The sequence below is a fragment of the Hypanus sabinus genome, chromosome 19, assembly GCF_030144855.1.
Source record: "Hypanus sabinus isolate sHypSab1 chromosome 19, sHypSab1.hap1, whole genome shotgun sequence".
Taxonomy (NCBI): domain Eukaryota; kingdom Metazoa; phylum Chordata; class Chondrichthyes; order Myliobatiformes; family Dasyatidae; genus Hypanus; species Hypanus sabinus.
The window spans coordinates 3,947,859-3,972,947 of NC_082724.1; the positions used below are offsets into that span (position 1 = coordinate 3,947,859).

At 42.0% G+C, this 25,089-nt stretch overlaps 1 protein-coding gene across 3 annotated transcripts in view; it reads right to left on the reverse strand.

Moving 5' to 3' along the window:
• Positions 1-418: 418 nt before the first annotated feature.
• LOC132377693 (host cell factor 1-like) overlaps positions 419-25,089 on the reverse strand; it is a 139,213-nt gene continuing 114,542 nt past the window's right edge. For all 3 annotated transcript variants that reach the window (XM_059943924.1, XM_059943925.1, XM_059943923.1), the window contains 4 exons: positions 24,579-24,767; positions 15,573-15,870; positions 6,973-7,030; positions 419-4,263 (listed from right to left, as the gene is read on the reverse strand). In XM_059943924.1, the coding sequence (XP_059799907.1) occupies positions 4,218-4,263; positions 6,973-7,030; positions 15,573-15,870; positions 24,579-24,767 (591 nt within the window). In that variant the 3' untranslated portion in view covers positions 419-4,217. The remainder of the gene's footprint in view (positions 4,264-6,972; positions 7,031-15,572; positions 15,871-24,578; positions 24,768-25,089) is intronic.

A 25,089-nucleotide genomic window follows, 5' to 3' on the forward strand; every position in this document is an offset into this window, starting at 1 on the left:
TAAGTGAGCATTAAAACACAAATGCACAAGAAAGAGGTTAAGTTTACATTTCATGCAGCATGGTAATATAATGTTTACAGCAATACTTTACAGCATGCCAGCTGTAAGAACAGGGTTCGAATCCCGCTACTGTCTGTAAGGAGTGTGTATGTTCTCCTTGTGACAGTGTGTGCACCCACTGGGTGCCCCGGTTTCCTTCCACATTTCAAAGATGTATGGGTTAAGGTTAGTGAGTTGTAGATAAGGTAGGTTGGAACCGGAAGTATAGTGACACTTGCGGGGTTCCCCCATCACATCTTCAGACTGTGTTGGTCTTTAATACGAATGACACATTTCACTGTTTGTTTCCGTGTTTCGATGTACATGTGTCAATAAAGCTTATCTTTAGATCGTAATGTTAACAAGCAGAACCAAACCATGTATTCAAAAACAGATTTTATTCAAAAAAAGCACAAAAGATAGCAAAATGATTTATAATTTGACTTTTCTACAATGGACAATTTTTTTGTGTTTTTCCTTTAATCCAAAAAATATAAATTCATTACAACTGATACAAGCAGCAGAGATGTACAGAGAAATGGTACCAACTTCACAGCGTGAGGGAAACATAGTTACAGACAGCATTTGGGGCTAAGGAATAGATGGAGAGTAAATTCTAAACTACCCGTGTTTTCCCAACACCACCCCCCACCCATTCTGCTCATTTTAAACATGTATAAACTATACAAAACCTTTCTTTAAAAAATAAAAAATAACACATTAGCACACTTCCTATCTAAGCTGTACATAATATTACAAAACCATTGCAGCCAAATTCTGGCCTTTTCTTGTTTTCCATCATTTAAGCACATACCCTGTACAGAGACAACAGCTCTTCGCCCATGAACAAAAACCTTCCAACTTCGCCACTGACCCTTCCACTGAAGCAAACAAACTGTGTGCTCTGATCCACAAGCTTAAAGAAAATGCCTTCTGGTTTGTCAGCCAGGTGCTCTTTCAATCTCTGACTGACAGGATTGATCCGGGAAAAGGGGAAGGGAAAAAAAGCTTATAATCATATGTACAGATTCTAAAGTTATGAAATCCAGATAGACAAATTCCATAATCTTTGCAAAATGGTTCAAAATATAGGGAAGGGGAGGGAACATTTGCTGGCTCCTCTCAGATCCTCCTGGAAAGCTATGTCATTTTAAAAATGCAGGCTCAGTTATTATATTTTAAAATATAATTGTAGTTTTGCCACAACCTGGCACATAAAACCAGGATGATTTTAATACTGTCTCCATTGGAAGTGCTGTTTGATCTCTCTGGACAGTGATTTGGTGTGACAACCCAACTGCTGAACGGAATTCATGATCACCAACATCAGTGCTCCCACCCAGACTCAAATGTCTGGCTTTGACCCTTCAATCAGTACCAGTTCTGAGCTATGCAAGTTTAATTTGTCAGAAGGGTAACATTATTTCCCAGGGTATTGTCTAATGAGCATTTTCTTTCACAAGAGATTTTAAAAAGGCTGTTTCTTTTTCCATATGGAACATACAGGTGTCAAACATAACTTATGGATAGATTGAAATATTTGTCAAAGGAAATTCTCAACTACCTGTGGCAAAGATCTGAATCACCACAATCTCAACATTAGCTGGCTTCATTATTATTATTGTTCTTGCAAAACTGCTGAGTATACCTATCATGGTTTCAAGGTGTGCAAGTTTAATTTGACAGAAGGGTAACATTACTTCCCTGGACTTTGTACGATGAATATTTTCTTTCACCACAGAGCTTATAAAAACGTTGTCTTGTTTTCATAGTATAACACTGGTAAACTGTTTATCACTGGGATACCATACTGGTTAATACTGGTCTATCAATGCAGCACTGGCTAAAGTATTGGTACATTTGGGTTCTGGTCTATTTGGAGTCTAGCCATTAAACTGAAAGGAATAATGGGTTACGCAGGACCATCAGTGGCAGAGGGGGAAAGAATTACATTGGCATGCCAAAGAAATCCTTGGAGAACAATGCCAGGCATCGATCAGAAGGCTGCAGATTCTAATGCTTAAGTGTCAACTTTGAGGAAAAGGAACACAAATGAATTAATTGGTGTGTCCCTGGCAAGCACTGCAGAGGATAAAATATACAACGTTTAGAACACTTGGCACAGAACTAGTTTAAAAAGAAGAATCTATTGCCCAGGTAGTCTTCCAATCTAGTTTCAGTTCCTTCAGCCATTCTTAGATTGGGCTCAAGATATTTACTGGTCAGTTGCCTCTTCAGAGGCACAAGTATAAAGGAACCAAACAGGATTGTCCTCCCACTACACCTGTTATGAGAAGGACCAGATGAGGCTCCCCTTCTGACAATAAAGATTTAAGGAGTTTCTGAAAACCTCTGCCCATTAAACTAGGAAGAATATAAATTTTCCACACAACACTTCAGAGAGGAGATTCTGTCCTCATCGTTTCCATGCAATGGTTGGTACCCATAAGCAAGTAGAATGGCACACTTGCTTAAACTCAGAACTTATAGCCCATGTGATTACTTAACCGCTTGGGGATGTTTCCACTTGATCTTGTGAGTGTAACTCATACTGACCTGAGCTGTTTCCAAAACAGGGCTCTTGTGTTCAGAAACACACCATGACAAGCTAAATACAATGCTGAAGGCAGGCTAAAATGACTCAGCCCTACGATGTTTCAATAGCTCACACTCCGACGTTGTGTTTATTTGGCAACTGCCTTGCTTTTGGGGATATTTCTTTCCTGCAGATGCCACACATGCAGATGCAGAATCCTCCCATTCCACACTCCACCTTTCCCATTATTATTCAGTGACAACCGGGCTCGGAGGCAGTGTTCAGTAACAACATGTACACTGAACTTGAGGGATTGTGTGCAGAGTGCATACAATTGTGCATTTTTCAACACAAAGATGGTGAAATGATCTTCACACTTACATCTCCTGCTGTTATCGACTGTCAGGCACTAAAGCAGAAGCATTTTATTCTCAGACAGTCTCCCTCCTACCACCTGCTCACGAAAGTCTGAGATACATAACCATCTCTTGTTTAAGCAGCAAGTCCACACAACACTTTATTAAGAATATGACCATCCAGAGTAACTATATACTGCTCACCACATCCTTTCATCCACTCCATGCGACCACAGGCACAAGGAAAAGTCACACACCATTCCTCTCTTGGAACTATCTTGCTAATCCCAACCCACCTGGGTAGTGTGAGCAGCTTCACATGGGAAGGCTGAAGGCAGCAGCTCACCAAGAGCAACTAAGAAAGGGTAACAATGATGTCCCCAACCTGCGACTGGATAAAAATAGAGCTGCCTCAGGCAAAACTATAGAGATTATAATCAAAACAAAAAATAAAATCTTGCCTTCCTCCTCTACATTCACTTTCTGCAGTAAAGTTCCCATAACTCTAGTGATGGAATTAATTTCTACTCCTCCTCTCCCTGCAGCCATCTAATACAAAACCTCATAACTTAATATACCAGTTGCACAGAGGTTTTTCCTGACCTATAATAGGTGTTGTAAGAGGGCATGAAAACAAACTATATTCCAAATTCCCTCTGAGAAGATACAGGATATGAGTACACATGCATTTACCAGGGCTCCAGGAGTTGCTTCAGTTGTCAAACAGAACAGACTGGAGACAGGGTGGAGTGGAATTAGTGGTTTTCACTACAAAATTCCCCCAAACAGCAGGGTGTAAAATGAGTGATTCCCAGTTACTCTGAGAAGGGCAGAAGCAGGCAAAGAGCGGAGGACACCTGGAATCCCAAGTGTCACTTCCCTTTTACAGAACGTCTGACTGGGTGAGTATTCTGGCCCTGATGTGCATTTTGTCAAAATGAGTAAGAATCACAAGGTCAGGAAAGAGAAGGAACTAGAAAAACAAAATCAAGTCGGTTTACTCTGATGAGAAAGTCTGTATAAATCGACAATAGATAATTTGGCAAATGAATGAAATTCCACGCAACAGGGCGCCTTTGCTTCAAGTAACACCATCAGTTCACTGCAGGTTTCCGCTGAGATGCAGTCCTCATTTTAAATGAACGGTAACAAAAGCGAAGACTGTTCTCTACTGAAACGAAACCCTCCAAACAGAATGTGCGCCGGCATACCAAGGTGGATTCTAAGCCAAGCATGTTCTTAGGTGTATGAAATAAAAAGGCGACAGTTCACTATGCACAAGAGAGTTAGGACCCATCTGGTTTGGCCTTCTTGTTCACGTTTAATAGCTTGCTGTTTACAGTTGGAGAGAAGGAGAAAAAAAAAAGGTGTTAGTCTTGGGAAGGAACACTGACATCTCCCACAACCCTTTATAAATAGCATGGAAGCTAGCTATGGGTCATAGTTTAAGGTTAGATCCTTGTCCAGTGGGTTGGATGAAAATACTTTGATTTTATATCCAAATCAGTAATAATAATAAAGTTTACTGCAAGTTTTGAACTAACATGGGTACCACAATGCTATTGCAGCGACCCTAGTTGAATTCCGCCACGGTCCTTAAGGAGTTTGTAAGTTCTCCTTGTGACGGTGTGCATTTCCTCTGGATGATTCGGCCTCCTCCCATATTCTAAAGACATATGGATTAGCAGGGTATTGGGTCATATGGGTTTAATTGAGTGGTGCGGGCTCATTAGGCCAGAAAGGCTTGTTCCTGTGCTGTATCTAAGTAAGTAAGAATACATATTCTGTTCTTAACTCACAACACATCCTGTTCACTGACCTATGTTGGACCATGGTTTAAAAAAATGCATTAAAAAAAATTCAAAATATTCTGGAGGAACCCAGCAGGTCAAGCAACATCTATGAAGGGAAGCAAACAGTCAGTATTTTGGGCTGAGACCCTTCACCATCACTTGACTATTTATTCACTTCCACAGATTATGCATGACCTGCTGAGTTCCTCCAATATTTTTTGTGTGTTGCTCTCTGGATTTCCAAAATCCTCACTGTTTTCAAATGATGCCTTTTATTTTTAAACCATGGCCAATCATGTCATGTTACAGGTGACACAGAAATGCAGGTCATTACTGGTAATGTGCCTAAAAAATCAATTCTAAATGGTTTGCAGTGCAGTGTCTTATCTCCTGCTTTTCCTGAGCTGATGCAAGGCACTGGGAAAGATGGACAATTACAATGTACCTCAGAACTGAGATGATAACATAACAAATTCACCTCTTGTTTCCTGTCCCTATCAGCTAGTCAGGGATCTCTCTCCGGGGTTGGCCATGGTTCAGTCTATACCCACTGTCAGGAACCAGGCATGAGTGCCAATTGGGATGAGACACAAATGGGGAATATGTATAAGTTTAGCTCTGGGTGACACTGACTCTGACCACGAAAGAGAAGTAAACATGTTGTATACATTACAGTATTTAGACCATAAAATATAGGAGCAGAAGTAGGACATTCGGCCCATCGAGTTTGCTCCCCCGTTCAGTCATGGCTGATCTAATTCTTCCAGTCATCCCTACTCCCCTGCCTTCACCCCATACCCTTTGATGCGCTGGCTAATCAAGAACCCATCTATCTCTGCCTTAAATACACCCAATGACTTGGCCTCCACAGCCGCTTGTGGCAACAAATTCCACAGATTTACCACCCTCTGACTAAAGTAATTTCTCTGCATCTCAGTTCCAAAAGGACGTCCTTCAACCCTGAAGTTGTGCCCTCTTGTCCTAGAATCCCTGGGAAATAACTTTGCTATATCAGGCTTTTTAACATTTGGAATGTTTCTATGAGAACCCTCCTCATTCTCCTGAATTCCAGGGAATACAGCCCAAGAGCTGCCAATGTTCCTCATACGGTAACCCTTTCATTCCTGGAATCATTCTTGTGAATCTTCTCTGAACCCTCCCCAACGTCAGTATATCCTTCCTAAAATAAGGATCTCAAAACTGCACACAATACTCGAAGTGTGGTCTCACGAGTGCCTTATAGAGCCTCAACATCACATCCCTGCTCTTATATTCTATACCTCTAGAAATGAATGCCAACATTGCATTTGCCTTCTGCACCATCGACTTGGTTACTATTTAGTTTTCAAGGCTACTCTAATCTCGGAGCCCATCAAACATTCCAGGGCTAATCGAGCAGAATTTCTCTGCACTGTGCTGTCAAGTACATACAAAAGCAAGAATGTAATGCTGAGGCTTTTTAAGGCATTGGTCAGGCACGTGTGGAGTATGGTGAGAAGTTTGGGCCCCCTATCTAAAAAAGGATGTGATGGCATTGGAGAGAGTTCAGAGGAGGTTCACGAGAATGATTCCGGGAATGTGAAAGGGTATGAGGAGCGTTTAATGGCTCTGGGCCTGTACTCACTGGAGTTTAGGAGAAAGGTGGGGAGGAGGTGGATCTCATTGAAACCTATTGGATATTGAAAAGCCTAGACAGAGTGGATGTTCAGAGGATGTTTCCTATAGTGGGGGAGTCTAAGACCAGAGGACACAGCTTTAGACTAGACAGACATATCTTCAGAACAGAGATGAGGAGGAATTTCTTTGGCCAGAGGGTGGTGAATCTATGGAATTCATTGCCATGGAGAGCTGTGGTGGCCATGTCATAGGGTATGTTTAAAGCTGAGGTTGATAGGTTCATGATTAGCTCACCGTAATATCAAAGGATATGGGGAAAATGGGATTGAGAGGAAAAATAAACCAGCCATAATGAATTGATGAAGTAGTCTTGATGGGGTGAAAGGCCCGATTTTCCTATCTTACGGTGTTAATATTTCAAGGAAGCACATCATGGGTTTGAAGTGGGTAAATTTCTCTCCCTGCCTCATGACTTTGAATCATATCTGTTCTCAGAACAGTACTCTTATTAAATCATACAACATTTGTGCACCAGCAACACAATGACCCCAAGGTCTTGTCACCTCACTGCTTTGAGCGGCCTTAATTAAATACTGACTGTCAGCAACTCCCTGCAAAACGGAGTACTTACTTATCAGGGGATGTGACAGAACGCTTGACTGCAGGCCTTGCTCCATCTTTACTGGCATCTAGAAAAAGATAAAAACTCGTTAGAATAGGAGTACGAGGGATACCTTATAGAAACACTTAATATTATGTCAGGCATTGATAAAGAGGAAGGAGACACTCCTGTGCCTAGTGTCACTTTAAGGATATACAATCAACCTATGTACCTTTAGGACTGAACCCATGCGGAAACCAATATCCTGTGGGTAGGTTTACTAGAGCTGCTGTGGAGAGATTAGGCAAAAGGATGGGAACCGGATTGATAGGGCTGAGGATGGGGTACTTGGCATACAAGTAGATGTAATGTGTAGTGATGCTGTGAGGAAGGTCAGGCTTGAAGGACTTTGGAAGTCCTTGAGCAGGATTCCCTAAAGTTTAATTTGGAGATTAGGTCTGTGGTGAGGAAGACAATTACAACGTTGGCATTCATTTCAAAAGGACTAGAATATAAAAACAAGGATGTAATTCTGATACTTTATGAAGCATTTGGTGCGGCCTCACTTGGAGAATTGTGAGCAGGTATGGGCCCCTGGTTTTAGAAAGGATATGCTGAAATTGGAGGGTTCAAAGGAGGTTCATGAAAATGATTCCAGGATTAAACAGCTTGTCATATGAAGAGCATTCTCTGGCTCTGGGCCTGTATTCACTGGAATTCAGAGAATGTGGAATGATTTCATTGAGGCCTACTGAATGGTGAAAGGCCTTGATAGGAGATTGGGGCTGAGAGGAAAAATGTAACAGTCATGATGAATGGCAGAGCAGATTCAATGGGCCAAATGGCCTCATTCTGCTGAAAGGATGATGTAGGTGGGGGGAGGGGAGAGGTAGATCTGTTGGTAAAAAATGAAATCAAACCTTTAATAAGAGGTGACATCAGACTGAAAGATGTAGAATCCTTTTGGGTAAAGTTAAGGAATTGCAAGGGTAAGAAGACCCTGATGGGAGTTTTATACAGAATAGGACCCAGGATGTGGAATACAAATCACACCAGGAGATAGAAAAGGTATGTAATTGGCATGTAATAAGGGTTATTTACGATAGTCATGGGGATTTCAATTGCAGGTATAATGGGAAAATCAGGTTGGTGTTGGATTCTAAAGGAGATATTTTGTAGAATGCCTATGAGATGGCTTTTTAGAACAGCTTGTGGTTAGGCCCATAGGGGAATAGCAATTCTGGATTTGATGTTGTGTAATGAACCACATTTGATTAGTGAGCTTAAGGTAAAGGAAGCCTTAGTGAGAGAGGGAGAAGATAAAGTCAGATGTAATAAAGGGAATTACAAAGACATGAGACAGGATCCAGCCAAAGAAGGGGACACTAGCAGGGCTAACGGCAGAGCAGCAATGGCTGGAGTTTCTGACAGCTAATCGGAAGAAGCAGGATAGATACATCCCAAAGAAGTAGTATTCTAAAGGGAGCATGAAGCAACCATAGTCAACAAGGGAAGTCAAAGATAGCATAAAAGCAAAAGAGAGGGCACAGAATATAGTGAAATTAGTAGGAAGTTAGAGGATTTGGAAGTTTTTAAAAACCAACAGAAAGCAACTAAAGAAAGCTATAATGAGAGAAAAGATGAAATATGACGGTAATCTAGCCAATAATATAAAAGATTATACCAGAAATTTTCTCCAGATATATAAAGAGTAGAAGAGGGGCAAAGGTGGACCACTTGAAAATGTCACTGGAGTGGTAGTAATGTGGGACAACGAAATAGTGTATGAACTTAATATGTAGTTTCCATCAGCCTTCACTTAGCATGTGTCAGAAATTCAAGAGTATCAGGGGCAGAAGTAAGTGCAGTTTATATTACTAGGAAGAAGGTACTTGGGAAGCTGAAAGGTCTGGAAGTAGATAGGTCATCTGGACCAAATGGACTACAGCCCAGTGTTCTGAAAGAGGAGGCTGAAGAGATTGCGGAAGCATGAAGTAATAACCTTTTAAGAATCACTTGATTCTGAAATGGTTCCGAGGAATAGAAAATTGCTAATGTCATTCCACTCTTTAACAAGAAGGGAGGCAGAAGGTAAGAAATTATAGGCTCAGTGATTGGTAAGATGTTGGAGTCAATTATTCAGGATACTTGCAGGCACATAATAAAATAGGCCAAGGTCAGGATAGTTTCCTGAAGTGGAGATCTTGCCTGACAAGTCTCTTGGAATTCTTTGGGAAATACTAGGCAGGATAGACAAAGGAAGAAAGATTAGGAGAATGGTCAAAGTGGCAGATGGAATGTAGTGTAGGGAAGTGTATGGTCATGCACTTTGTTAGAGGGAATTAAGGTGTAGACTATTTTCTAAATGGGGAGAAAATTAAAAAATCAGAGGTGCAAAGGGACTTGGGAGTTCTTGTGCAGGATTCCCTGAAGGTTAATTGGCAAGTTGAATCTGTGGCGAGGAAGTCAAATGCAATATTAGCATTCATTTTGAGAGGACTAGAATATAAGACATTGGTCAGATTGCACTTGGAGTACTGTGAGCAATTTCTACCTGCCCAGCTACTTATTTATTCAGTGATAAAGTGCGGAGTCCGCCCTTCCGACCCACGCTGCCCCAGCAACCCCACAATCCTGATTAACGACCTAATCACAGGAACAATTTACAATGACCAATAAACCTACCTGGTGCATCCCTGGACTGACCATGATAAAAACCATACAATATACGAGCAGTATTAGGCCATTTGGCCCATCGAGTCTCCTCCACCATGGCTGATCCATTTTCCCTCTCAGTCCCAACCTCCTGCCTTCTCCCCATATCCATGACCAATCAAAAATCTATCAAACCCTGCCTTAAATATGCATAAAGACTTGTCCTCCAAAGCAGTCTGTGGCAATGAATTCCACAGATTCATCACTCTCTGGCTAAAGAAATTCCTCCTTATCTCTGTTTAAAAGGACACTGTGTCCTAGACTCTCCCACCAGAGGAAACATCCTCTCCACACCCACTATATTGAGGCTTTTCAACAATCGATAAGCTTCAGTTAGGTCACCCCTCATTCTTCTGAATTCCAGTGAATACAGGACCAAAGCCATCAAATGCTCTGGGATTGTGGGAGGAAATCAGAGCATTCTGGGAAAAACCACAAATTCTTCAGGAAGGATGTACAAGGATTTCTTATAGAAAGACACTATAACTGAATTGCAAAATTCTCTGAGCTATAATAGTGTTATGGCAACTGCCAAGGTACTGTGGCACCGTATCTAAGGAAAGACGTGTTAGCATTGGAGAGGGTCCAGAGGAGGCTCATAAGAATGATTCCAAAATGAAAGGTTTAACATATGTGAAGTGTTAGATAGCTCACAATAAAGGGACCATTTAGAACAGAGATGAGGAGGAATTTCTTTAGCCACAGGGTGGTGATTCTGTGGAATTCACTGCCACGGATGGCTACGGAGGCCAAGTCATTGAGTATACTTAAAACAGAGATTGATAGATTCATTCTAGGCCATCAAAGTTACAGGGAGAAGGTAGCAGAATGGGGTTGAGAAGGGGTAATAAATCAGCCATGATGAAATAGCAGTGCAGACCAGATTCGTCGAATGGCCTAACTCTGCTCCTATGTCTTACAGTCTTATATAAGCTACCTTATATATTTATATTTAGTGTTTAAAAAAAAATTATGTTCTTTATCGGAGCTGACTTGTGCTGTAGTGGCATCAGCACTGGACTTCAAGGCAGACGGTCCTGAGTTCGAATCCGGCCGGGTCCCAACCTGGGCAGCAGCAGTATCTGCGTGGAAGAAAGGCCTGGCAATCTACTTCCGTATATTGCCATGAAAACCCCATGGACCCTATAGTCTAAGAGGTCATGAAGAGTTGGATTGGACTTATTGACTGAGCAACAAGTGGTCTTTATCACGCTAGTGTAGTGGTTAGTGCAATGCTTTACAGTACCAGCAACCTGGATTCAATTTCCCACACTGGTTGTGAGGAGTTTGTATGTTCTCCCTGGGACCACACTGCTTTAAAAGCTCAGATGAAAATCTGAGCATCCCTAGCTGACAAATGGTTTAAAGAGACAGAGTATTTGTAAATATTTGTAAATATGCAGCAGCCCAAGGATTCCCAACCGTTTTTATGTCATAGAACCATACCATTATCTGAGGGGGTCTGTGGACCCCAGGTTGGGAACTCCTGTGCTCAGCAGATCAGACACAGTTATTAAAAACAACTCACAAAGCCACCTCATTCACAGGAGGTCTTCTGAAATATGGATGTAGGGCAAAACACCAATGAACATAGGAGGAGGTCAATTTTCACATTTTGGGTCGACATCAGAATGATATATTTCAATTAATTGTAGCAGTATTCTGGCCTGTTGTGTGACTCCAGCATTTAGATCTATTTATCACATATACATTGAAACATACAATGAAGTGTGTCGTTTGCGTCAACAACCAACACAACCTAGGGATGTACTGGGGACAGCCCGCAAGCATCGCCACACATTCTGGTGCCAACATGGCATGTCCATGGTGTTCAAGAGAACAACAGGAGCAACAACAACAAAACAAACCCCTTTTCCACCCAATCATACAGGAAAGACCACCAGAATACTTCCCAAAGGTCTGACAGCTGCCAAGCTAAATAGACAGAGTACATGCGACTGAATGGTTATAGGTGTTATCTGTCCATTGGACTGGATCACAATGTGCCAGCGGTTATGAAGGCAGAGGGATGGCCACAATGGACCCTGGTGAGAGAAAGCAGTGGGCACTTTGTAGCCTGTTCCACCATTTTCATTATATCATCACTCCATAGCTCATGCGTCATTCTCAGTTAGAGTCATATAGAATGGAACCAGGCCCTTTGGCCCAACTGTCCCATGACAACCAAGATTCCCTTCCAATCCAGTTCCATTTGCCTGTGCTCAGCCCATATCTCTCTGAACACTGTACCCGGTGTTGTTAATGTACCTGCTTCAACCACTTCTGCTGGCAGCTCACTCCACATACTGACCACCTTTTGGGTGAAAAAGTTGCCCCTCGGGTCCCTATTAAATCTCTGCCCCCTCACCTTAAATCTGTGCCCTCCAGTTCCCAATCCCCAAAATTTGGGGTAAAAAGACTGTGCATTTATCTATTATGTATCTCTGTAACAACATCCCTCATTTCCCTGTGCTCCAGTGAAAAAAGTCCCAACCTCTCGTCATAACTCAGTCCCTTGAGTCCTGGCAACATCCTCATAAATCTCTGCACTCTTTTCAGCTTCAATTTTCAACAAACTTCTTTTTATCAAGCTCTTTCATTCTCCATTTTAATTGCCTTTGAGGGCTCTCAATTTTATTTGATAATGTCTGTGAAGTATCTTGGGGCATTTGATTACCCTAAAGTAGGTATGAAATTAAAAGATGTTGCCAGTAATACTTTTACTTCCCCAGTGATTCTCCCTTATCAGTACAACAAGACGTGTGAGGAACTCCCTCACAATCCCAGGTCTACCTTGCTTCACTGAGGGTTCGGAACTACTGAAGGTGGGAGTGAAGTGGTGTACAGGTAGGAGGGAAGTCTGGGAGTTTATAGCATAGGCACTAGACTGCACTAAGTATCAGGTCAGGTAGAGACTCAGAAACCACCTTCCACCCTCCCTGCCTGATAAGGCAGTGATCTTCATGCTTGTATGCAGTGTGGCTGGGGGATTTGAGCATGGTACAGAACAGGAAGAAGGTCATCACCAGTATGAAGACAGAACTTTTGTTTCCACGGGGACTGCAATGTGGTACCACTCCCCCTAGTGTATACAGCATACTGATGGGATTGAGATCCCTCACCGACTGACACAAACCCAATGTGGCCATAGCCAGCTCAGTCAGTGGTGGTTCTGTGAAGCCACCAACTGGATCAGGTAGTGAGAAGAAAAAACACACAATCTAGTTGACCCTAGTCTTGCCAATTAATCAGTCGACAACTAAAGCAGCAAACTGGAGCAAGTAGCTTCAAGAACGTGAAAATCATATTAGAACATACAGCGCAGCACAGATCCTTTGACTCACAATGTTGTGCTGATCTTTTAATCTACTCCAGGATTAATCTAACCCTTCCATCCAACACAGCCCCCCATTTTTCTATTATCCACATACCTATCTAAGAGTTTCTTAAATTCCCCTAATGTATCTGCCTCTACCACAACCCCCAGCAGTGTGTTTCATGCACCCAACAGTCTGTGTAAAATCATACCTCTGACAACCACGTTATACTTTCATTCAATAAAAACATGCCCTCTCGGATTAGCCATTTCCACCCTCGGAGAAAGACTCTGGCTATCCACACTATCAATGCCTCTTATCATTAACTCTTAATAAGCTTAAACGTTACTAATGCTCTTACACCTGTTGCTCTTTCCACAGATGTTGCCTGACTTACTAGGTGTTCTGGCTTTAAGGCTGCCTCTATCCTCAAAGACGGCAGGACATATAATGCTTATAACATAGGCTTTTGCATATCCATTACATCCAGCTAGAGGTGCCAAATGGATGCCCCTCCTGGATCCTAGCAGCACAGAAGCTAGTCTTCAGCCAATTTGATCATTTCACAAGGTTTCCAGAAACGGCTAAAGAGTGTTGGATACAGCAAAGGCAACAAAATCCTACAACACTGAGGCTGTTATATTGTGCGCAAGAACCAGAACTAGCTGTTTCTATACAGTTTCAGTACTGGCATTTACTGGGTCAGGTCACATGGAGAACTGCCCGGCTATGACGTTAACAAAAAGCACAAGAAGCCCAACCTGGATGATAACTCTTCAACAGTCTCCCTACCATCAGAATAGTGATAGAAGGTCTACCAAATGGCAGTTGCCAACAACTGATACAGTAGTGTAGCAGTTAGTGTAACAGTTCACAGTGCCAGTGCAACACGCTGTAAGGTTTCACTGCTAATGTAATGGCTTCTCTGTAATGTTCCACTGCTGAGGTAACGGTTTCTCTGTAGCAGCAATGTTTGGGTTATGACTGGAGATAACAGGGTATGTTTGACAATGAGTGGGATGTTGTTCTGTCTGGGAGCTGGGAATTTGCAGTCTTTTGCCAGAGAGAGTTGGTAGACCTCGTGTGGAGTGGATTTGGAATGAGGGTCCGAAGGTCAGCGATGATTGGAAGAGGTCGATGGTGGACGATCGGCCTTATCAGTGAGCTCCAACATTGCGCATTAAACTGTTTCTTAAGAATGGGCCCGTTTTCTTTATTTATTTTCTTTACTAACCTTATAGTCAAATTAAGAATTATAAAGCTCAATTGTTTACTCGCATATTGAGTACTGTTTCTTATTTTGTAGTATTGATTTGTTACGGGAACAGGGGACACATAGTGCAGCACCCAAGTGAGATTTCTTAAGTTTGGCCAGGCCGGGGTGGTTACCATCCCCTATATTAAGCCGCTAGCCGAAGTAAGAGTTATACCAGCGACTGAATTCAATTTCTACTGCAGTCTATAAGGAGTTTGGACGACTGTGTTAGCACATTTCACTGAATGTTTCGATGTACATGTGACAAATAAAAACTAATCTATCTAACTAGCTTACTTTGCAGCAAGACCACAGCACAATCATTGGTCTAAACACAAAACACCGTGACATTAGAGCATTCTTAAACTGAGAATGGCACCAATGAGCTCTGTTGAAGGTGGGTGTCTGTAGGAAAACAATCCAATCGTACAAAGGCATATGGCTGTTGGAGCTCTATCACCCTAGCCCTCGGTCAACTGCCTCATCAATAACTTTCCTCGCAACAGATGATCAGAAATAGGAACGTTTGTTAAAGACTGCCCAAGATTTAATTCCATTTTCAATTGTTCAGAAAGTGTAGACGTCCATGCAAGGCCTGGCCAAAATAGATGTGACAAGTGACTCCACTCAGTGTTTATGGGGAGTGAATGTCATCCTGGCTGAGATTACAATAGAATGAAACAAATGAACCCCAAAAATGACTAATCAGCTCTGGGTTTGCACTCACTGGAGTTTAGAAGAATGTGGGGGGGGGGGGGGGGGAGGGAAAATCTCGTTGAAATCTTCCAATTATTAAAATTATAGTGCGGACGTGGAGAGGATGTATCCATTAGTGGGAGAGTCTAGGACTAGAAGGCACATCTCAGAATACAAGGAATAGAGATGAGGAAGAATTTCTTTACCCCCAGAGCCTTGAATCTGTGGAATTCATTGTCACAGGAGAGCAAGTCATTGGCTACATTTAAAGTGGAGGTTGACAAATTCCTCACTAGTAAGGGTGCCAAAGGTTATGGCGTGAGAAGGAAAATAAATTAGCCATGATGGAATGGCGAAGATTTGATGGACTATATGGCCTAATTCTGCTCATATATCCTGAGGTCTTATGAGAAGCATCACCATCTGCAGGTTCGCCAAGTTGCATCCTAACCAGACTTAGAAACACATCACTTTTCCTTCATCAACGCTGTAGAACCTTGGAACAGCTTTGTAGAATTATATTCACCAAAGGGACTGCAATGTCCAAGGTGTGATTCACTGTGAACTTCTGAATGACAATTAGTCAACTACAATACTTGAGGTTCTCCTACTGATGCTGGTGTCCTGAAAATAAAAAAGCTTCTCACCTTGTAGCCACCTGACCTGTGTGGCTGGTCCATAGCCCTTCTCATTCTTGGCTGCTATCCGGAAGATTATTGCAGGTTTTGTGGTTGTGTCAACGTGTGCATTTGCCAAGTTGGCTGAAGACACCAGACAAGTGGGGAGTGGCCCACAGTACACTCGGACAAAGAGCAGATGTGAAGTCCCCACAGGCTTGGGATCTGCTGCCTGTGATCCTGGAAGTGCTAGATACACAGAATATTCAATAATGCTTCCAGAGGTGACGGCAGGAGGCTCCCAGGAAAGTTGTGCACCGTCGGCAACCTACAGAATAAAATGTGCCCAAAATTAATATTGATTCAATCCGGTGAATGAAGTTCCCTTGACCTTCAAGTACATCTAAAAGCTTCGAATATGATCTGACTCAGAACCCAAGTGATCACATTCAGCTCAGATTAGTACTCACAACTCTTCACTGCAAACGATAACACAGTGCTTTAAACTGCAATAAGGAAGCTGAGTACCTTGTTGGTAAGTCACCACTCAGGATGCTGGTGCCTCAGTGTTCCATTTCAAAGCTCTGACCAAATGGGACTTGTTATTTAAAGATTAGATTGACGATTTATTTGTAGCAAATACATTGAAACATAACAGTGAAATGTGTCATTTGGCATCAACAACCAACACAGTCTGCAAGTGTCACCATGCTTTCAACACCAAGATAGCATATCCTTAACTTACTAACCTTAATTACACCTATGTGAACAATTAACCTATCAGTCATGTCTTTGGACTGTGGGATGGAACCAGAGTACCAGGAGGAATCCCACACATTCACAAGGAGAACGTACAAACTCCTTACAGACAGTGGCAAGTATGGAAGCTCAATCACTGGTGCTATAAAGATTTACCTTAACCACCATGCTACTGTGCAGTCTTTTTACTGAACCATGGCTCATTTGAGGCACTTGAGCAGAAGGTCACAGATTGAAGTAATAAACAGTCACAACTTCTGCGACACCTCTGCAAATGATGCCAGGAGTTTCTATACAGAGATAGATGAAAAAATGTCCACAACATTATTCAAAGGGCTGGTAAAATGAGAGTCAATCCTCTAGGCAGCACCTGCAGTATCAAGCTGCATTTAGTTATAGTACAATGATCACCCATTAACAGCAATTCATAAATTCACTGCAAAGATCTTAGTAAAATAAACTGTGAAAGTCAATCTCGAAATGCAAGATCTTAACTTTTGAGAGAATTAATGTTTTTAATTAAATTAATTAAGAAACACAGAAACCTACAGCACACTACAGGCCCTTGGACTACAATGTTGTGCCAACCATGAAATCTACCCTAGAAACTGCCTAGAATTTCCCTACCACATAGCCCTTTATTTTTCTAGGCTCCATGTACCTATCTAAGAGTCTATTAAAAGACCTTATTGTATCTGCCTCCACCACTGTCACCGGCAGTGCATTCCATGCACCCATCAAACTCTGTGGAAAACTTACCTCTGCCATCCCCCTTAATCCTACTTCCAAACACCTTAAACTATGCCCCCTAGTGTTAGTCATTTAACCCCACTGGGGAAAAAGCCTCTGGCTATCCACACAATCAATACCCCTCATCATCATACACAACTCTATCAGGTCACCTCTCATCCTCCATTGCTCCAAGGAGAAAAGGCTGAGTTCACTCAATTTATTCTCATTAGGCACACTCACCAATCCAGGCAACATACTTGTAAATCTCCTCTGCACTCTCACGTAGTGTCCACATCCTTCCTGTAGTGAGGTGACCAGAAGTGAACACAGTGAGGGCTACCTACGGACTTATATAGTGGCATGCAAAAGTTTGGGCACCCTGGTAAAATTTCTGTTACCGTGAATAGTTAAGTGAGTAGAAGATGAACTGATCTCCAAAAGTCATAAAGTTAAAGATGAAACATTCTTTTCAACATTTTAAGCAAGATTAGAGTATTATTTTTGTTTTGTACAATTTTAGAGTGAAAAGAAAGGAGCACCATGCAAAGAGCTTAATTAGCTTGTTAGGGCTATGGCTTGTTCACAATCATCGTTAGGAAAGGCCATGTGCTGCAAATTTCAAGGCTTTATAAATACCCTGACTCCCAACAATCAGCAGCCATGGGCTCCTCTAAGCAACTGCCAAGCACTCTGAAAATTAAAATACATGATGCTCACAAAGCAGGAGAAAGCTATAAGAAGATAGCAAAGTGTTTTCAGGCAGCCGTTTCCTCAGTTTGTAATGTAATTAAGAAATGGCAGTTAACAGGAATGGTGGAGATCAAGTTGAGGTCTGAAAGACCAAGAAAACTTTCTGAGAGAATTGCTCGTAGGATTGCTAGAAAAGCAAATCAGAACCCCTGTCTGACTGCAAAAGACCTTCAGGAAGATTTAGCACACTCTAGAGTGGCGGTGCACTGTTCTACTGTGCAGCGACATATTCCATGAATATGACCTTCATGGAAGAATCATCAGAAGAAAATCTTTCCTGCGTCCTCACTATAAAATTCAGTATCAGAAGTTTGCAAAGGAACATCTAAACAAGCCTGATGCATTTTGGAAACAAGTGCTGTGGACTGATGAAGTTAAAATAGAACTTTTTGGCTGCGATGAGCAAAGGTATGTTTGGAGAAAAAAGGGTGCAGAATTTCATGAAAAGAACTGTTAAGCACGGGTGTGGATTGATCATCCTTTGGGCTTGTGTTGCAGCCAGTGGCACGGGGAACATTTCACTGGTAGAGGGAAGAATGAATTCAATTAACTACCAGCAAATTCTGGAAGCAAATATCACACCGTCTGTAAAATAAATAAATAGCTGAAGATGAAAAGAGGATGGCTTCTACAACAGGATAATGATCCTAAACACACCTCAAAATCTACAATGGACTACCTCAAGAGGTTCAAGCTGAAGGTTTTGCCATGGCCCTCACAGTCCCCCGACTCAAACACCATTGAAAATCTGTGGATAGACCTCAAAAGAGCAATGCATGCAAGACGGCCCAAGAATCTTACAGAACTAGAAGCCTTTTGCAAGGAAGAATGGGCGAAAATCCCCAAAACAAGAAGTGAAAGACTCTTAGCTGGCTATAGAAAATGTTTACAAGCTGTGATACTTGCCAAAGGGGGTGTTACTAAGTACTGACCATGAAGGGCGCCCAAACTTTTGCTTTGGGCCCTTTTCCTTTTTGTTATTTTGAAACTGTAAAAGATGGAAATAAAAAAGTTATCTTGCTTAAAATATTAAAGAGATGTGTCATCTTTGACTTTATGCCTTTTGGAAATCAGGTAATCTTTTACTCGCTTAGCTATTCACAGTAACAGAAATTTTGACCAGGAGTGCCCAAACTTCTGCATGCCACTGTATAACTGTAACATTACGTGCTGGCTCTTGAATTCAATTCCATAGTTGATAAAGGCTAATACACCATACACCTTCTTAATAACACTATCAACCTGCGCAACAGACCTGACTGTACTATGGACATGGACCCTAAGATTTTGCTGATCATCCACACTGCTAAGAGTATATTAATATTATATTCTGTCTTCAAATTTGACTTACCAAAATGAACCGCATCATATCTTGTCTGGGTTGAACTCCAACTGGCACTTCTCAGCCCAGTTCTGCATCTAACAACCCTCAACAGCCCCAATGTTTGTGTCATCACCTAACTTATTAACCCACCTTTCTATTTTCTCATCCAGGTCATTTATAAAAATCACAAAGAGGAGGGCTCCCAGAACAGATCCTTGTGGAACACCAATGGTCACTGTCCTCCATGCAGAATAAGAACCATCCACTACCACCATGTTTTCTGTGGGCAAGCCAATTCTGGATCCATAAAGCAAGGTCTCCTTGGATCCCATGCATTACTTTCTGAATGAGCCTTGCATGGGGAACCTCATCAAATGCCTTACTGAATTCCACATACACTACATTCACTGCTCTACTTTCATCAATGTGAAAACAGCATCTATCGTCAAAGACCTTCACCGTCCCTTCTTCTCACTATTACTATGAGGCAGGAGATACTGAAGCCTTAGGTGCCACACCACTAGGTTCAGGAGCAGATATTACTCTTCAACCATTAGGTACCCGAACCAGAGTGCATAACGTGATTCACCAGAACTCTCAACTGACTCCACAACCTACAGATTCACTTTCAAGGACTCTTTATAGCTCATGTTTTCAGTATTATTTTTTATTAGCACATTGCTTGTTTTTAAGTCTTTATGTACATATCAGCTTATCCATAAATTCTCAAGTATTTCTATATTTTTTCCGTAAATGCCGGCAAGAAAATGAATCTGGGGGTAGTGTACGGTAACATATATGTACTTTGACACTAAATTTACTTTGAACTTAAACAACACCTGCTGTTGGGTTACGAATTATTTGATGTATTACCAAATAATCTGAAAATTTGAACTGGATAGCATAGGTCAGGAAATGTTTCTGATGTTAAACAGGGAGTCATTGTTCATAACATGGTTACTATTTACTCCTTATCTGACTTTTCAAGCAATATGAAGACTAGGAGCAGGAACAAGCTACCAAGCTAAATAACCCGTAGATTGCAACCAGATTTTACTTGGGCACTGGAACTTGCCTTGGTGTCTCTGGGTATGCAAGGAGGGGAGAAATATAAGGGATCAGTCAGCTGGAGCCATCCTCATGCAGATTTACCTTTTGTTCTTGGTTTTAATTTCTCCTTTGTAGTAGCAATGAATTTTGTTTGATAATGCTTTGGTGAAGTCCCTTATGACAATGGTTCCATACAAGGTATGACATTGCTTGGGCCTTAAGAGCTATTCATGCAGCCACCTCCTAACTCATTGTCCCCCTCTTCACATAGTGAGTAAGAATCTTGTTGTCACTTCGGTAGCTGGCTTTTACCGGGCCTTACTGCAGGGTGGCACGGTAGCCTAGCGGTTACTACATTGCTTTACACCACCACCGATCGCGGATTGATTCCTGCCATTGTCTGTAAGGAACTTATTTGTTCTCCCTGTGTCCGTGTGGCTTTTGTCCAGGTGTTCTCCCACATTCCAAGGTGTTCAGATTAGTAAACTGTGGGCATGCTTGTTGGCCCCAGAAGCATGGCGCCACTTGCAGACTGCCCCCAGCACAAGGAGAACAGGGGAAGTTGATGTGAACATAGGGAGATTAAAAGAGTGGAATTAAAGATAAATGTTAGCCTTATTTGTTACATGTACATTGAAACATCAAAGCATACAGTGAAATGTGTCATAGGGCCTGCAATTTACTAATCCTAACAACTTTGAAACGTGGGAAGAAACCAGAATACCTGAAGGAAAACTACATGGTCACGAGGAGAATGTACTAACTTCGTTCAGAGAGCTCCGGGAATTGAACCATGATCAGTAGCTTTGTAAAGTGTTACGCCAGCTGCTGCTCTATTGTGCTGCTAGGAGTAATGTAGGATTGGTATAACTGGGTGGCTGATGATTGGTGTGAATTCAGCTGCCCAGTAGGGGATGGAAACTGAAGGGCCTGTTCCCATGCTGTATGTCAATGACTTTAATAATCTTACTCAGCAAGAGCTTTAAATTTTAGTTTAGTGGCAGTTTAAGAAGAAACAGAGTGAACAAAGGAAACAGGTGCTTTTTGGATTAGCATCAATGAAATGTTTGCTGAGTGACTGAAATAGCAGCAAGTCACTAATTAATAGAAATCAGAGAATTCTGCCACAATGAAACACAGCTGCAGGGAGACTCTGGAGAACCTGGGGAGATGGGGGCAGGGTTAGCTATTACAGTGCTTGTGACCTGGGTTCATAGAAACATAGAAAACAGGTGCAGGAGTAGGCCATTCGACCCTTCGAGCCTGCACCGCCATTGAGTATGATCATGACTGATCATCCAACTCAGAACCCTGTACCTGCTTTCTCTCCATAACCCCTGATCCCTTTAGCCACAAGGGCCATATCTAACTTTCTCTTAAATATAACCAAAGAACCGGCCTCAACTGTTTCCTGTGGCAGAGAATTCCACAGATTCACCACTCTCTGTGTGAAGAAGTTTCTCCTCATCTCAGTCCTAATAGGCTTCCCCTTTATCCTTCTGGACTCATTCTGGACTTCCCCAACATCGGAAACAATCTTCCTGCATCTAGCCTGTCCAATCCCTTTAGAATTTTATACATTTCAATAAGATCCCCCCTCAATCTTCTAAATTCCAGTGAGTATAAGCCTAGTCGATCCAGTCTTTCTTCATATGAAAGTCCTGCCATCCCAGGAATCAATCTGGTGAACCTTCTCTGTACTCCCTCTATGGCAAGAATGTCTTTCCTCAGATTAGGGGACCAAAACTGCACACAATATCCTAGGTGCGGTCTCACCAAGGCCTTGTACAACTGCAGTAGAACCTCCCTGCTCCTGTACTCAAATCCTTTTGCTATGAATGCCAAAATACCATTTGCCTTTTTCACCACCTGCTGTACCTGCATGCCCACCTTCAATGACTGGTGTACAATGACACCCAGGTCTTGTTGCATCTCCTCTTTTCCTAATCGGCCACTGTTCAGATAATAATCTGTTTTCCTGTTCTTGCAACCAAAGTGGATAACCTCACATTTATCCACATTAAATTGCATCTGCCATGAATTTGCCCACTCATCTAACCTATCCAAGTCACCCTGCATCCTCTTAGCATTCTCCTCACAGCTAACACCGCCGCCCAGTTTCGTGTCATCTGCAAACTTGGAGATGCTGCATTTAATTCCCTCGTCTAAATCACTGAGCCTTGCAGTACCCCACTAGCCACTGCCTGCCATTCTGAAAAGGTCCCATTTACTCCCACTCTTTGCTTCCTGTCCACATCTATCCACATCAATACCATACACCCAATACCGTGTGCTTTAAGTTTGCACACTAATCTCCTGTGTGGGACCTTGTCAAAAGCCTTTTGAAAATCTAAATATACCACATCCACTGGCTCTCCCCTATCCACTCTACTAGTTACATCTTCAAAAAATTCTATAAGATTCATCAGACATGATTTTCCTTCTACAAATCCATGCTGACTTTGTCCGACAATTTCACCTCTTTCCAAATGTGCTGTTATCACATCTTTGATAACTGACTCTAGCATTTTTCCCACCACTGATGTCAGACTAACCGGTCTATAATTCCCCGGTTTCTCTCTCCCTCCTTTTTTAAAAAGTGGGGTTACATTAGCCACCCTCCAATCCTCAGGAACTAATCCAGAATCTAAGGAGTTTTGAAAAAATTATCACTAATGCATCCACTATTTCTTGGGCTACTTCCTTAAGCATTCTGGGATGCAGACCATCTGGCCCTGGGAATTTATCTGCCTTTAATCCCTTCAATTTACCTAACACCACTTCCCTACTAATATGTATTTCCCTCAGTTCCTCCATCTCACTAGACCCTTGGCCCCTTACAATTTCTGGAAGATTATTTATGTCCTCCTTAGTGAAAACAGAACCAAAGTAGTTATTCAATTGGTCTGCCATGTCTTTGCTCCCTATGATCAATTCACCTGTTTCTGACTGTAAAGGACCTACATTTGTCTTGACCAATCTTTTTCTTTTCACCTATAAAAGCTCTTACAGTTCAGATTCCCTGCCAGCTTTCTCTCATAATTTTTTTCCCCTTTCCTAATTAAGCCCTTTGTTCTCCTCTGCTGGTCTCTGAATTTCTCCCAGTCCTCAGGTGTGCCACTTTCTTTTTTTGCTAATTTATATGTTTCTTCTTTGGACTTGATACTATCCCTAATTTCCCTTGTCAGCCATGGGTGCACTACCTTTCCTGGTTTATTCTTTTGCCAAACTGGGATGAACAATTGTTGTAGTTCATCCATGCGATCTTTAAATGCTTGCCATTGCATATCCACCGTCAACCCTTTAAGTATCATTTGCCAGTCTATCTTAGCTAATTCACGTCTCATTCCTTCAGTTACCCTTCTTTAAGTTCAGAACCTTTGTTTCTGAATTAACTATGTCACTCTCCATCTTAATGAAGAATTCCACCATATTATGGTCACTCTTACCCAAGGGGCCTCGCACAACTAGATTGCTAACTAACCCTTCCTCATTGCTCAATACCCAATCTAGAATGGCCTGCTCTCTAGTTGGTTCCTCAACATGTTGGTTCAGAAAACCATCCCCCATACATTCCAAGAAATCCTCTTCCTCAGCACCCTTACCAATTTGGTTCACCCAATCTATATGTAGATTGAAGTCACTCATTATAACTACTGTTCCTTTATTGCACGCATTTCTAATTTCCTGTTTAATGCCATTCCCAACCTCACTACTACTGTTAGTAGTAGTTCAATTCCACAGCTGTCTGCAAGGAGTTTGTACCCTGTGACCTTGTGGGTTTCTTTGGGTGCACCAGTTTCTGCCCACTTTCCAAAGACGTACAGATTAGTGGTGAAATGCTCACATAGGTGTAATTGGGCAGCCTGGGCTTGTTGGGCTGGAAGGCTTATTACTGTGCTGTATCTCTAAATAAAATTCTGCAAATCCAAAGTAACACATACAAAATGCTATAGGAACTCAGCAGGTCAGGCAGCACCTATGGAAAGGAATAAACAGTCAATGTTTCAGGCTAAGACCCTGTGTTAGAGTAAACTAAAAAAATTAGGGAACAAGTAGCACCCATCACAGAATGTTCCAAAATCCCATAGTGAAGACTGAGCAAGCAAACCACACCTTCTAGCCACTTCTTGGATAAAGGCATGGATATGGATTTTATTAATGGCACAGATGGATATCAGGTTTGGATCTCTAGACTAGACAGTCAACAGAGGAAAATATTGGTCAGGACGTGAACAATAATTTTCCAGTAAGTGAAGATAATTGGTTGTTGAGAACTTAAAGCTGTTTAAGGCCACTGAAATGGAACAATTTTTTCTCAGCTCCTGCCAGAATAAACTCGACCCACACCAGTGTCATTATGTTCTCATTAGAGATGGTGATTCACTCCCACAAGCTGTGTTGAATGATCTATCACTTACTTTACTGATCTTGATGGCAGATGGTGCACCTGGGAATCCTGGGATACAAGACTTGAAGGCTGAAATTTCGCTGAATGGACCCCGTCCACAAGCATTTATTCCGGCCACGCGGAACTTATAGGCAGTGCCCGACTGCAGTTTCACAGTCTTCAAGTTGCTGTGGTCTGGGACATTGTCTAAATTTTCGTCCTGAGTGAAAATAACATCACAGATAGAGATCTTTAAGCTGCTTTCATTCATTGAGTGTTCATAGAGACTCCAAATTGCTCAGGTAGCAAAAGTCTTTAAAACAGAGCATGATAGTACAGTACAGGCCCTTTAACCTACTCCAAGATTAAATTAACCTTTTCCTCCCACATAGCCCTCCATTTTTTTTTGTCCATGTGCCTATCTAAGAGCCTATTAGCTGTCTCTTATATATCTACCTCTACCAGCATCCCTGGGAGACGTTCAATGCACCCACCACTCTGTGTAAAAAAAACTTAACACCTTCCTCCGATCACCTTAAAAA